Source organism: Equus przewalskii, chromosome 26 (assembly GCF_037783145.1).
Source record: "Equus przewalskii isolate Varuska chromosome 26, EquPr2, whole genome shotgun sequence".
Classification (NCBI taxonomy): Eukaryota; Metazoa; Chordata; class Mammalia; order Perissodactyla; family Equidae; genus Equus; species Equus przewalskii.
In genome coordinates this window covers 34850672-34865073 of record NC_091856.1, presented here as the reverse complement: position 1 = coordinate 34865073, position 14402 = coordinate 34850672, and the positions used below count along the sequence as shown (strand labels likewise).

The 14402-nt window shown below is 49.3% G+C and overlaps 1 protein-coding gene across 11 annotated transcripts in view; it reads left to right on the top strand.

The window, feature by feature from the left end:
* DDX31 (DEAD-box helicase 31) overlaps positions 1-14402 on the top strand; it is a 73474-nt gene that overhangs the window by 54463 nt on the left and 4609 nt on the right. For 6 of the 11 annotated variants that reach the window (XR_011533370.1, XR_011533369.1, XM_070595418.1 and 3 more), the window contains one exon: positions 717-885. The exons of the other annotated variants lie outside the window; for them this stretch is intronic. Coding sequence is in view for 4 of the 6 variants with exons in the window: in XM_070595418.1 (XP_070451519.1) it covers positions 717-885 (169 nt within the window). In the remaining 2 variants the exon portion in view is untranslated. The remainder of the gene's footprint in view (positions 1-716; positions 886-14402) is intronic. 11 annotated transcript variants of the gene reach the window in all.

Genomic DNA, 14402 nt, shown 5'->3' with positions numbered 1-14402 from the left:
TTTGAATGGGTGAGAAGCACTGTGTCGGTCAATCCTGATTCTTGAGGAGGAATTTGGTGTTAAAATCACATGTGTACACGAAGAGCTGGTGTCAGTGACTCCTCTGCCTGAGGGAGCTGGAGGCAGGGCGTGTGGTGGAGGTTATTGTAGAAATAGGAACATACAGTAATAATAAACTTAATGACAGTCCTTTTGAATAAAGCCGTTTGAACCTTTTGAGTTTTGTAACATTTGCATGTGTAACTATTCAAAAAAGAAGTAAAATTTAATTAGGAAACGTTTTTCCTAATATAAAGGTCTAGTGATTTCATTTTTCATGAGAAAATATCGCATGTTGATCATGTCTTAGTTTCTTCATTCCTTGTCACTTTCTTTCATTTATACAGCAAACATTTATCAAATGCCCACTGTGTGCCAGGTACTGTACTAGGCTCCCAGGATATAATGGAGAAGAAAACAGGGCCCCTGCCCTCTAGGATTATTAAAGCGACCCAGTAAAATCTGAAATTATATTGGGTTTATTCTAGTGATAATTGAGGCCTATAGATTTTTTTTGGAGGAATTGAGAAGAATACACAAATACCGATTTTGATTGTTCGTGTGTGTGGTACCGTCCTGGCTGTGTGCCTGTCGTCGCCCGTCAAGATAAGCCATGCCAGGCAGCCCTGAGGCCGGGCAGCAGTGGCCTCACAGCCGCCGTCCCCCGCTTCTTGCAGCTCTGCAGTCCTTCATCCGAGCCTACGCAGCCTACCCCCGGGAGCTGAAGCACGTCTTCCACGTCCGCTCGCTCCACCTGGGGCACGTGGCGAAGAGCTTCGGGCTGAGAGATGCCCCCAGAAATCTTAGTGTCTCGGCTGTAACGAAGAGGAAAGCAAACCTGAAGAGGTAAGACTAGCTGAGTTTGTCCTGTGACAAGTGGCCCAAAGTCAGGCGGGTGGAGAGAGCCCCGTTCAGATTAGTGGCAGTGGGATCGCCTGGCAGGCTGCTGCGCACTCCCTGTAAACTCTTCCAACTTTGGTTTTTGTGGTAAATTATCATCAGTTTCTGCCCTTCTCTCAATATGGTAAGTGCTTCAAACAGGGAAAATACCCAATCTGAATGTTTTTAAGGCGCCTGCAGAAATTCAGTGGTGTCTTCTCGGGTCCAGACCTAGTGGGGTTATTGGAGCAGCAAGGTAAGCCTCTTGGGTTGTCTTCACTGCCCATCAGTGGAGTCACTTGAGACTTGCCAGACTCGGAGCTTCAGATGTGCTGTGGAGAGCCTCTGGGACTTGTAGGAAGACTTCTGGCGTGTTCCATGAAATGAGCCCTGGTGACGTACCCTGACCTGTGCGATGGGAGGGGCTGTGTGCAAGCCCCAGCTCTGCAGGCCAGGCTGGCCCCGGGGGCGTGGTTCGGACCTCCCAACCCTGCATGCTGCTCTCTTTGGTGCTGACGTGCGTCTCTATGCTGAGCACTTGTAGAGGCAAGTGCAGTGGACTCCTCTGCACCTCCTCTCACCTACCTCCCTGGAAAAGCCTGTTCAGAACTGTCTAGAGGTCCTAGTGAGAGGAGAGTCAGAGTGAGCAGTGTTGCCCTGCAGGTTGGGCACTGGGCTCTGTGTCCATCTTCATAATTTCGGGAGGTTCTGAGATGATTTCCCTCAGGAAATCCGTTTGTAAAAGGTTGTCTTTCTCTCCTCAAAGAAAGGGTGATCTCTTAGCACCAGACCCAGCCGCTCACAGGAACTAGAGTATTTTAAATACCACGAGCTGCTTTAAAGGGAATTTTGGGATGAATTGATGTTATTGCTTATGCAACGTGTGGGTGGGAAGGATACATTGAACAAATGTTTGGGGCACAAAGAACCCTTGAATGCTCTGGACAGTCACTTTGCATCGTATGTCCTTCTTTTTGCATGTTAATTATAAATGCCAACGTATACTTGCCCTGACTGGGAGAATCTGTAGGCAGTACCTACACGGTCCAGCACAGTGTCCGTCTTGTTCGTTCACTGAGAAGTGTTGATTACATCACCACCCTTGGTCAGGCCCAGTCTCTCTGGCGTGATGTGGCAGAAGGGGAAGGACTGCCCAGTGCAGGGAAGTGACCGTTGGGGCTGGAGTCGGGGCCTTGGACTTCACTGCCTGATGCGAGCTTGTGAGCTTCGGCCCATATCTTTGCTCCACTTCTCAGAGCCTCAATTCCCTCGACTACAAAAGGGAGAAGGAAGTCTGTGTTTTTAGCTACTTCACAAGATTGTTTTGAGAATCAAAATTAGGTGATACATGTTAATATGCCTTTTGAGCCATTAGGGGCCGTACAGGTGAAGTGCTTAGGACAGAGAGCTAGAAACCAGGTGAGTTAAGATTCTGGAATATTCAACTTGATCTCTCCAGGGACTTGGCATCTACAAGGTTCTTTTTAATGGATAAAATTTTGCCTAGTTCTAATTCCAGTTTTGGAATTTTTAAGATGCTTGGTTTTTGTATTAAATTCATACCTCTCGTATAGGACCATATTCTAGTATGTGCGAGGCAGCTGTTTCTCCACATGCTGCCATTCTCCATGCATGAGACCATGCCATGTGCCCGGGTGAGACCGAGCCATATGCAGCTCTGGTTTCCTGCAGGCAGTTTTGAGGTGCAGAGCGCTGCCTGCCTCTGCACACTACCTGTCCTGGGCAGGGCTGCAGCTGGACACTCCTCTGCCTGCGCTCTGCTGGAGCCAGCTTCTCCCAGAGGGAGAGGACGCCTCAGATCGGCTCCCAGACGTGACGGCTGTTCTGGGGTTTGGGGCTGCAGTGCTCCAGAGTTAGGTTCCTGTCTTTGGACTCGGGGTGGCTGGGATCCCTGCATGTTAACTTTGAGTATGTGACAACACCATGAGGCTTGCAGTCAGGTCTGAGAGTGACCTCCTAGAATCTGGAATGCTGACCATCTTGTCACCATCTCTAAAATGTTGACACTTTGGGAAGGTAAGAATAGACTTGCCAGATGGTTACTGGTGAAAAACACGGATTTTGTTGATTCCTCACCCCGTAAATAAATGCAATCCCAATATTTCATTGTCAGCAGATGATCTACCTTTATGACCGGGAATTTCATTAGCAAGTGTTAATCCAGATAGCAGCTCTTCAGACTGGGATGTCCTCAGCTCTTACCCAGATCCTGGAAAGCAGAGTGGCGAGGCAGGGAAGCAGTTGGGAGGGGGACTTGGAGCCAGCATTGTCCTTACCTTGAGAAGCCACTAGGGAGAGAGCAAGCCGCTGCCTCCTGCTTCAGCTGACCCTCGCTAGCAGATGGGCACCAGGACTCCTATACCCCTGTGAGCGGGGGATTTAACAGGGCTTTATTTAGGGAAGAATGGGCTGATTAGCCGATAAAGAGCATGTAAGATGGTATGGGGCAGCCTTTGATGTCTGGCTGGCGCGGCAGGGAGCCGGGTGGTGAGTGACAGCAGTGTGTCACAGGATTACTCCGCCCGTGACAATACCGCTCTCTGTTCTTGCCGTGTCGCCACTCTGTTACAGCCACTTTTTCCGTTGTTATGCCCTTCTTTTGAAGGCATTTCTCCCCACGCTCCTTACATCCTCCCACCCCACCCCTGCCTTGCAAACGCAGACGGGCACTCAAGGATACAGTAGGTACCTTTTTTTATTTGGGGAAATCTTGTCACTCCTGGAGGAAGAATGACTTTGCAGCTAATCTGCACAAGGACCGTATATAATTGTGGTCAGGGTAAGCGGCAGAGAAAACTGGGCGGATTTTCCACACCTCAGTCAGGGCTCAAGCAACTGCCAGTTGCTGTGTTTTGAGGACTGGAAAGAAAAGTCATTAAACCCCACAAAGTGTGGAGAGTTATGCTGTGGCCACAGTGATTGTTGGGAGCTGAGGCGTCTCCTCTGAAACCTGTCTGTCCAGAAAGAGAGTGCGTTCCTTCCGTTTTGTGTGGGTGGATAAAATAATAGCACCAAATTCTCTAAATTACGCTGCGTTCCATCTTATGGTGTTTAGAGTAATTACATGTTGTATGCAGACCTCTGATGTCTGCAAACCAAATCCATCAGGCCGTAAGTGACACCCTGTCTCACCTGTCACACGCCCGACATGGAGTTCACCCGATGTTAAAGGGGGCAGCAAGGGCGGGTTCGGTTAGGAGGCCGTTAGGCTTTTCCATGCCGTGACGAAGGGAATTCTCTCCCGTCTGTATGCCTTTATTCCTTTACTTGACCCCTTTCGGAGGAAGAAAATAAATAGTTAATGTCCCCAAATGAGAACTTAATCACCAGGTCTCTGTCTGCTTTTTCAGTCCTCAGTTCTGGAAGGGAACACTAACTGTCTTCCCCCTGCACACAGAAATACAGTCATAGTCACAAAAACTCTGCTGACACCTACACACAAACCTGTCAAGACAGCCCCCACCCCAAACCCTACATATGCATGTACACAGAGAGTTGGTGCTATTGGTAAAATATTGAATGGCCCCTTAGCAACATCCGTCACGAACACAGCATTTTCTTCCCGTGAAATGCAGCTCTTATTTTGAAGGTGTGTAGGTTCGGCAGTTCCTAAGAAGCCAAGGTAACATCCCTTCCAAAGTTCCCATCTTCCCAGGACATGCTGAGCCTCAGCACTGTCGGCTCTGAAAGAGCAGAGTTTGCCAGGCTGTCTGTCTGTCTATCTGGGCAGTCACACATTTGAGTAGAACGTGTCCAGGAGCACTGAGCAAGCATGCTATGGAGGGCTACGATTCCTCGTCTGTCTGACCCTCTGTGACGAAGGGTTCAAGAATGTAGAAACTAATGTGCCTTAAGGTCTTAGTGTTATTCTGACAATACAGAAGACAATATGAGCCGCCCTGTCTCGGTGAATGGTGTGCAATAACTATAAACAGCACTCCTTTTCCCCAAACACTTTAAAGATTTTATTTTTTCCTTTTTCTCCCCAAAACCCCCCGGTACATAGTTGCACATTCCTAGCTGTGGGTCCCTCTAGTTGTGGCATGTGGGACGCCCCCTCAGCGTGGCCTGACGAGCGGTGCCATGTCCGCTCCCGGGATCCGAACCAGTGAAACCCTGGGCTGCCACAGCGGAGCGCGCAAACTCAACCGCTCGGCCAGGGGGCCGGCCCCAATCCCCAAGCACTTTAGTTTGTAGCTGCCTAAGGCCGGTCTTACCTCTGGCTTCCGCCATCCGTGTCTCCCTCCTGTTGTTCTTAGTGCCTAGACACGTCTGAGACGTCTTCTTTATAAGTAATTCAGAATTTTGCTCCCTTGTTCTCAGCTCTATTCTTTTAAAATCAGTAGAGGATCAACAATCTGAATTGTTGACTATTCTTAAATACAGCTTTTTCTTTTCTTTTCTTTTAAAGATTTTAAGGTATGCCTTTTTTGGTGAGGAAGATTGGCCCTGAGCTAACATCTGTTGCCAATCTTCCTTTTTTTTTTTACGTTTTTTTTTCCCCTGCCCAAAGCCCCAGTATGTAGTTGTGTATCCTAGTTGTAAGTCATTCTAGTTCTTCTGTGGGGGATGCCACCACAATATGGCACGATGAGCAGTGTGTGGGTCCGTGCCCAGGATCTGAACTGGCGAACTCCAGGCCGCTGAAGCAGAGCACACAAACTTAATCACTTGGCCACGGGGCTAGCCCCTTAAATACAATTTCTTTTGTATAAATTTTCTCAAACCAGCCTAGCTAAAGTGTTACCTGGTAGTTCCTGATTTTATCAAGCAGCTAAACTATCTAAAATTAGGGATTTCTTATCCTTTACTACTTACTGGATCTCAGTGAAAATTAGGGATTTCTTATCCTTTACTACTCACTGGATCTGAGTGTGCTCAACAGGCAGGATCAGTAATCAAAGGGCACGTAGGGCTGGCTCCCCTGCATCTGGCGTCCTGCCAGAACCCCCACACACCCAGGCACCACAGAGCATCCTTAACCTCTCTTACTTCCAAAGTTGTAGGTAGAGCGTATTCTCTGAAGTAAGTACACATCCTCTTGCCAGACTTTTCTCATCTGAATTATCATAAATACTTTACCACTGAGGTTCAAATTAGAGATTTTGCAAAGCTCCGTTTTTGGGGCGTTTTTCATCTTTGAAGGCCTTTGCTATGTCACTCTCTGATTCTCACTCTCACTCATTCAATAATTGTTAGCAAATAAGAGTTACTATGCTGGGGGGCCAGCCCGGTGGCACAGCAGTGAAGTGCACACATTCCACTTCTTGGCGGCCCCAGGTTCGCCAGTTCGGATCTCAGGTGCGGACATGGCATCGCATGGCATGCCATGCTGTGGTAGGTGTCCCACGTATAAAGTAGAGGAAGATGGGCATGGATGTTAGCTCAGGGCCAGACTTCCTCAGCAAAAAGAGGAGGGTTGGCAGCAATTAGCTCAGGGCTAATCTTCCTCAAAAAAAAAAAAAAGAGTTACTATGTTGAATGGTCCTCTAGTTTAAGAAGGTTACACCCCCCCCCCATCTACCTTGCCCCTCCCCTTGTTTCTTAAACGCCAACTATGGGAGTGTTGCATGGTCATTAAGAGTCTGAGTTCGATTCACACAGGCATCCAGATTGAATTACTTATCGTCTATGTTCCCTTGGACAAGCAACTCAGCCTCTCTGTGCCACTGTCCCCTTGCCTCTCAGATGAGGGTGTTGGGGCCACACAGTGTTGTCGTGGGGGTCAAACCAGATGATGAGTGTGAAGCATTGACCCAGCGTCTGGAACGCGACTGCCTGGGAGACTTGTTGAGAATGATGACGTGGACAGTCATGCTGGTTCCTCCCCGGGCCTGCATCACACTTACAAGTACCCCTGAAACAGAGCATGAAAGTGTAGTTAGTTGTCAACCTTGTAGCACCCTTGAACTTTTCTTTTCAGGAACAACCTTGAAAACATGGAACAGGTTCCCTCCAAGACTAGCATTAAGAAGCTGCAGCTGCATCTCCCTATAAAGCAATATTCTCATCGCTAGAAGCAGCTTGCCTGCCAATTTTTATGTGGCATTTACAACCTCCCTAATATCACTTAATTAGCTGAAGGCAAACCTGGAATCTTGCCCACTGTGAAAATTTACTCGATTTCAAAGAGCCAATTATCATTCTATAAAAAGACAGATTGGCCACCGTGAGATCACAGGCTGGACAGAGCCACACTTGGAGTCGTGGGGATGTCTCCTTGTAAACCCACTGCGCGGGACTCCGTTCTCTTCTTCCTGCATCTTTGAGCAGTGTTCCACACTCTTGATCCCTCTGGCCTCCTTGAATCAGTTTTCCCTTAGCTTCCCAAACCCTGTCTTCATGAAGGGCAGCTCTCGGTCCTTCAGCTTCATCCGAACTTCCAGAACAGTCTGCTGAGTGTGCTGTGGCCGCTCTGCCCCCTCCAGCCGGGGCTCCACAGGCAGCACATCCTCACCCCACCCCTGCCGCCCTCGCCTCAGAGCGCCCAGTGATGTCTCGTTACAGGAACGACGAGAACAAATGACCACAGCAAGCCGCTCCATCCAAGGCCTGCTGCCCCCTCCGCCTCCCCTGGCAGCCCCGCTTTCCCCGTGCTCAGGGCCTTTCCCGAGTGTGCCGTGGGCCAGGGCCTCTTCCCACTCCTCTCCATCTTCAGAGCCCCGTCCCTTCTGTGAGGACATCTTCTCTGACCCACCTGCCCAGTGGACACCCCGCCTGCTCCCCTCACCTACCCTGCCTTCTCGACAGTCTAACGTCAGCGTGTCTTTGTGGTTCGTGTCTGTCTGTCCTCTCGAGCGGAGCTCAGGGTGGAAACCCGGTCTGGTTTTCTCATTGCATTCCCAGCACCTTCCATGGTCCCTGAGACACAGCAGGTGCTCAGGAAATATTTTTGAATGTATGAATGAAAACTGAAAGCATTCTTTAATTCTAAGAGGAAGAGCATAAAGGGAAAGAAAGAAAAAAACCAGATTGTTCTAACATGAAAAAGAGATAAATGCCTCTTAATTGTTGAGTGAATCCAGCAAACAACAAATCCTGCCAGGTGGGGTGCTTGCCTTTCAGAGCCTCCGTTCCACTCATCAGTCCCAGAAGGATCGAGCCTCTCGTCACTTTCCCTGATTTCACAGATGGAAGCGGCATGGGGATCAGCCCACAGAAGGTAGAGATGAATGGGGCAGGATCGAGGTCCCCACCCCACCTAGGCAAGGCCAGAGCAGAGGTCCAGAGGGAGGCTCAGATCTCTCGACCTCAGTCCCAAGAACGGAAGGAAACAGCTAGGACCACTCGTAGTAGCTGTGAGGACAGATGTGCATGTCCTGTGGAGCTGAGGAGCAGAGTTACCCGACATTTGCCCAGGCCCCAGCCTAGGAGACCTTGGTTCAGTAGAGTCTGACGTCAGGAAGAGCAAGATGAAGGTGATCGTGAACTTGGCTGCCGAGTCTCAAAAATCCAGAGCCAGGTTCACACTCTGGGAACCCGAAAGTGTGGTCCTGGGAGCAGGTGCTGGGGTGCTTTTCTTAACACAGGAGCGCAGTACGGTGCTGGCTCAGTGTACCTGTGGTTTAACGACGAGCTCGGATTAGTTAATATTTTAATGGAGAACCTGAGTGAGCTGCACAGATTGTAGACAAGAGCGTATTCTACTGGCCTCTCTGTCAAGGGAGACAAGGGTTGACTTTGAAGTCCACAGTGGATTATCTCTTTAGGACATTTATACTGAGGTGAAGTGTCCAGACCAGGACAAGGACAGGAGAAGCGCTGAGGAAGGTGGCTGGGTCTCTTCTTGGTGGAGAACACCCGGCACAGAGTAGTCAGTCACTCAGGGACGGTGTGTCAGATGAGCTCCTTGTTGGTTATTGAGTTCACCCCGTTGCGTTCACAGGCAGCTCCAGAAGGGCTGCACCATGTGGGCTCACGCCCCGGTGGAGAGCTGCCCCTTTTGCCTCCCAGCACATCCGGTTTTAATTCCCTTCCCTTCCCTCCGCGGTCAGGTGCTGTGGGCCCTGCCTTTCAGGGCTCTGGTTTAATTACAGCTGTGCGCATGCAGCTTTTTACATTTGGCCTTTTGCTCCTACCACGATTTTTTTCTGTGTGACACCATGCAATTACCAGCTCTCTGCCTCCTCGTGGAATAAACACACCCTCATCCCCACCCGGCTAATGAGGCGATTAGAGGGATTTCACGGTGACCCTGCGCTTCCTCCGCACCTGGGTCACCTGCAGACAGCGGGAACCGCAGGGTGTGCTTTCAGTCAAGCAGTCAGGGCTGACAACAAAGAACAGGAACCCAGCCAGCCTCTCCTGGGAGGATGCTAGAGACGGTCACATTTGCTGTTGGAGCCTTCCAAGCGCTGGAATTAGAAGATGTGGCTGGCCAGGACGAATCGGCAGACACCAGATGAGGCTGCATGCAACAGGAGAGTCCCCAGCGCTTCATTAGGTGTCCTTGCTGGGAGCTCTTCTGATTCATACCATTGGAGAAATCAAGAGAGAAGTGACCCCAGCGCCCCTCGCTGCACAGGGTTTAGTTTTAGTCATCCTGAGCCCCTCTTGTCTGCCGCTGCCAGCTACTCCCCTCCTCTCACCTGTCCCCACGTTCTGCAGTAGGAAGCTTACATCCCCGGCCCCTCCACACTCTCTCTACCCTAATGATGCCAGAGCCTTTCCAGCTTGTGAGGACCTGTATAAAATGATTCCAGGTCTCGTTCAAATGTCCTCTTCATTCTGGTCCTGGTGTTATAGCAACAGTCCAAAATGTGGAGTCATGTCCTAATTACTTAGTAGTCAAGAAGAGGGATGCAGTTTGAGAACCGACATCCTGGAGTGACAGTGTGTGACTCTTTGCTTGTTAGTTTTAAGTTCTTTGACAGAGGTGGTGGCAGCAGCATCTCTCTGGAGCCTTAGGCATGTCCTCGGCTGTGCTGAGTCCACGATTATCTCACAGAGACCTCACCAGGTCCCTGTGACCAAGGCAGGGTCCCCCATAACCAATGAGGAAATGGGCGTGCCTGGTCATGTGGCCCGAGTCTGAGAGACCCCAGGGCCCACTCTCCTAGCACTTGTCTGCTTCCTTGCATACCCCTTTTGGAAGCCCCTGGTTTCTAGAATCAGTATTGGGTAAAGAAACAAGTATATGGACCCTGTTAAGGGTATTTTCTTATGTGAACAGATAATTGTTTGTGTAACCAAAGAAATAGACTTAAGGCAGGAGATATTTTGGTTGTGTATAGGGAAGAATTTGATTTGAGACCATCAGAGTGGCAAACCCTGGAGTGGGTTGTGGAAGCTTTATGTTCATGGGGCAATTATCTCAAAAGATCATTGAGAAGAGACGATTGAGGCACAATCTGGATCTGACTCTTTCTGTCATTTCCTTCCAAGTCTAGAGGCCCAGGTGTGCAGTGGAAGAAGCCTGGGTGTGGGCTCAGCCATTCCTGAGCTTGACCCAAACCTGGCAGTCGGAACAGCTTAGCATGAGATGGGGGTCGTGTGGGGAAAGACAATGAACACGTAGCACCTGGCACCACGATGAGCTTACTTAAGAGGTTATTCAGTACAGCTTTTCCCCTCCCTTGTCCCACTTCCTCTTTCTGAGTCTGTAGATAAAAAGTGAAAGCGTCATAGCATCTTCCCTGAGTGCTCCCACCCTGGCTCGACCCTCTCCCGTCAGCCTCATCGCTCCTCAGTCACCTGTAAGGCCTCTGCATCAGTGCTCCCAGCTGTGGGGGCTCGCCGCCTCCAGAGTAGACCCTGCGCACTGTTAGAGCTCCTGAAAGTGAGCCCAAATCGACCACTTTCCCTTCTGACCCTTTGTCTGTTTGCACTCTTCCGTCTCTGTGAGGTCCAAATGCTGAATGTACATTATTTGCAAACATAAAACTACAAGGTGTTGTTATCATTGATCAAAGTGATCCCTGGTCCACATGACATGTGTCAGATACTGGATGAGGGCTCCTTACCTCCTCTGCCTTTCCTCTTTTCCATACTGTTCGTCGTAATGCCAGTCAGCGTTTACTGAGCGCCTTTGCGACAGGCACTGTGATGAGCACTTTGATTCATTAGTTCTTTTAATCCTCTTGTAAGTGAGCAAACTGGGACTGAGACGTAGGTACCTTGGCCAAACTTGGAGAATCAGTTCCACCGCCTGTGCGGGGCAGTGCCAGCATCATTCCTGTCGGGGGCCAGCTTTGCCCCAGGTGCCTGTCCCAGGCCTTACAGCCCCAGTGCTCCCGCTGCTCCTCTGTCGCGGTCCATTGTCTGAATGGCTTTTCACTCAGCCCAGGTTCTTTGGAAAATCTGGTTTGTAAAACTACGCAGATGTCCAGTAGAGACTGACCAGCACAAACAGGAGGGCGGTAACGTGTTTTAGTGCAGCTGAGGGTAAGAGCAAGGGTCATGGCTACCGCTCATGTGGCACTCTGCACTGGCCAGGCTCTCGTCAGTGCCTGGATTTCCTTCTGTCTTCCCTGCCATCACATGCTATCCCTGCTCATGCCCGGGCCTGGGATTCGCACCCAGGCCTTCTGGTTCCAGGTTCGCAGTCTTCGCTGTAGCAGCTTTTCACATTCTTGGCATCTGGATCATCCTGTGGCTCAGGCTGAAACCTGGCAGCTCCATCCCTGCCGGTTTGCACTCCTGATCATTCAAACACCCACCATCGTTGACCCGAGAGCAAGACCTTGCACGTGCCGCAGTTCCGTTTCAGTTTTTAGCTGAGTTCCCTCCTTTTGACCTATTAGGGTGTTGTGGGTGTTCTGTCATCCGGTGTGTTAGCTGTCCCTGCAGGCTTCTTTTCATCTGCAAATGTGATAAATATGCCTCCAAATATCGTCCGCGTCATCGATAATAGTGTCAAACAGGGCAGGCCCAGAGGGTTTGGTGCTGGAATTCTGCCCTAAGCTTATCAATCTCTGTCAGTATTTTCGGGATAAAATCATATCAGTTACAAATGCACTTAACTATTTCCATTTCCAGTCTTATTTCTGCATCTTAACAACAATTGATAACATTTTCACAGCGGATGAAAGTTATAAAGTGCTTTAACATTCTCCAGTTTGTTTTATCTCCACACTGACCCTGTACTTACATGGAGGCCCTTTCTGACACGTGAGGAAACTAAGCCTGGAGAAAGGTCTCCACTCTACGTGGTCACCAGTTGGGGTAGAGGCAGACCTGGGATTCCAACCAGGGTCATCAGAATTCTGGTTCCCTGCCCCTTCCCCAACACCGTGCCCCTGCCATGGAATGTCCATGCCTGAGTCCCGACAGAAATTCTCTGAGAGTTTCTGTCACCTGGGCTAAATAATCTCAAAACTCCCATCCGTTTCTGGGACTTGGATTCAGCTCTTCCCTTTTAGACATCAGCCATCTCTTAAACACTCTCTCTGTTCTCTCTTCCATTGCGCATGCCCTTCCAGGCAGCATATTGATCCTGGCGTCAGTGTATCAATGGCCTGTGACTTGCGTGGTCTGGGGCTCAGAGTTTTTTCCTGTTCTTCCTCTTGTTCTTTGGTTTAAGGTGGAGACCCACTTTTCTGACTCTCTGTGTCCACAAAGCCCCTCAGGAATTTTGCTGTAATATCCGCTGCCACAGCAGGGCTCACCTGCAGTGGGCGTCTTCTGGGGCCCTGGTGGTTTTACAAAAGCTAGAGTTGGTTTAATCCTAAGAAATCACAAAGAAGGCATCCCTGAGACGGTCAGCCCATCTGTGTCCATCTTTGCCGGAGCAGACTCCAGAGGTTAGAGTCTTCAGACGGTTCCTTTTCCTTCAGTGGCTGGAAAAGGTTTGACAGCGTGTGCCATTCAGTCGCTAAATTTCCATCCCACGCTAGCAGCGTCTTCACCTGAACTACTTTGTTGCACCAGAGGGACTGCTTGTCAGATTCTCCCTGGAGTTGTTTGTGGCTCCTCCTGTCGTCTGAGAGCCACCAAAACCCCGCTCAGACTTTGCTGCCTTTTCTTCATCCAGAAGAGCGAGGCAGGGTGGAGAAGCTTGGAGTCAGCCTCGAGCCATCTGAAGTCGTCACTGTCTCCTACCACGATCACTGAGGACCCAGGCTTTTCTTCCAGCTGGGAGGCTGGCTTCCACACACAGTCCTTCGGGCGCTCGCCGTGGCCCTGGGTCATTTGCTTACGAGCAGAATCTTTCAGATTAGAGACATAAATATACTTCTCCAGTCTTTTGTCTGTCTCTGTCTGTCTTAATGATACAAGAAGAGAGAAATCCCTCACAGAAATCCGACGGCCTGAAAGCCACAGGCAGAGGGTGTTGAGGAGTAAGCTTACAGTGCTTGGGGCTTCAGCACAGGGCCAGTCTGCACGCAGCTTTCCTTCCCGACTACAGGGCACATGTTCGTTATAAAGACGCAAGAAATAGAGAAAAACCACCAGGAAGCCCACAATCCAAGTAACCTTGATTCACATTTTTTAAATCCTTCAGACGCTCTCTGCATATATACATATATGGAATTTTTGTGTGTCTATAATGAGATTAAACAACTCGTGTTTTTTTTAACATTTTTTTTTGGTGAGAGAGATTTACCCTGAGCTAACATCCATTGCCAATCTTCCTCTTTTTGCTTGAGGAGGATGGTCCCTGAACTAACATCTGCGCCAGTCTTCCTTCATTTTGCATGTGGGATGCTGCCACAGCGTGGCTTGATGAGCGCTGTGTAGGTCCACACCCAGGATCTGAACCCACAAACCCTGGGCCACCAAAGCAGAACCCACGAACTTAACTGCTACACCACTGGGCCAGCCTCCAAAACATAGGATTTTTTAAACTTCTTTTTTCACTTTAGTTATCCAACTCTTACTTTTAAAGTGCACTTTATCAGGGATTCCAAAATCTTTGAGATTTGAGATAATGTGACCATCGTTTTATATTAAAAATATTTCATAACCTCCAAGGGGCAGGGAACTTGCTCCTCGTTTTGGTAAAAACTTACAGCACAGTGGTTAAATGCTCGAGTCGTGGAGTCCGAATTCCTGGGCTCAAATCCTGGCTCTTCCATTACTGGTTTGTGACCCTGGACGCATTACTTAACCTCTCCGTACCTCAGTGTCCTCACCAGTAAAGTGGGGAGACTGGAGCCTGTTGCCTAGGGTTGTTGGAGAAGTCAGTGAGTTCAGTGCCTATTAGGAGCTTAAAACAGCCCTGACGTCCCGTGAGTGCCGCACAGTGATTATTAAGGTCGCACAGCCAGTTCAAATGGCTTTGATTTGACCTTTTTTTTACTTAAATCCATTCACAACTCATGTAATTGGTTTGGTTAAATGTTGTTTTAATATATTTGGTAGACACCCTTAGTATTGGCTGCCATCATCATCATCACCATCATCATTTACTCTTTAAACTTCACTTGCAGGAAGTGTTCTAAAAGTCTGAAGGAATGTTCCAGAGGTGCATTTCAAGTCCTTGGGGAAAAGATTGACTGTTCAGTGACTGTCTTGGATAACTG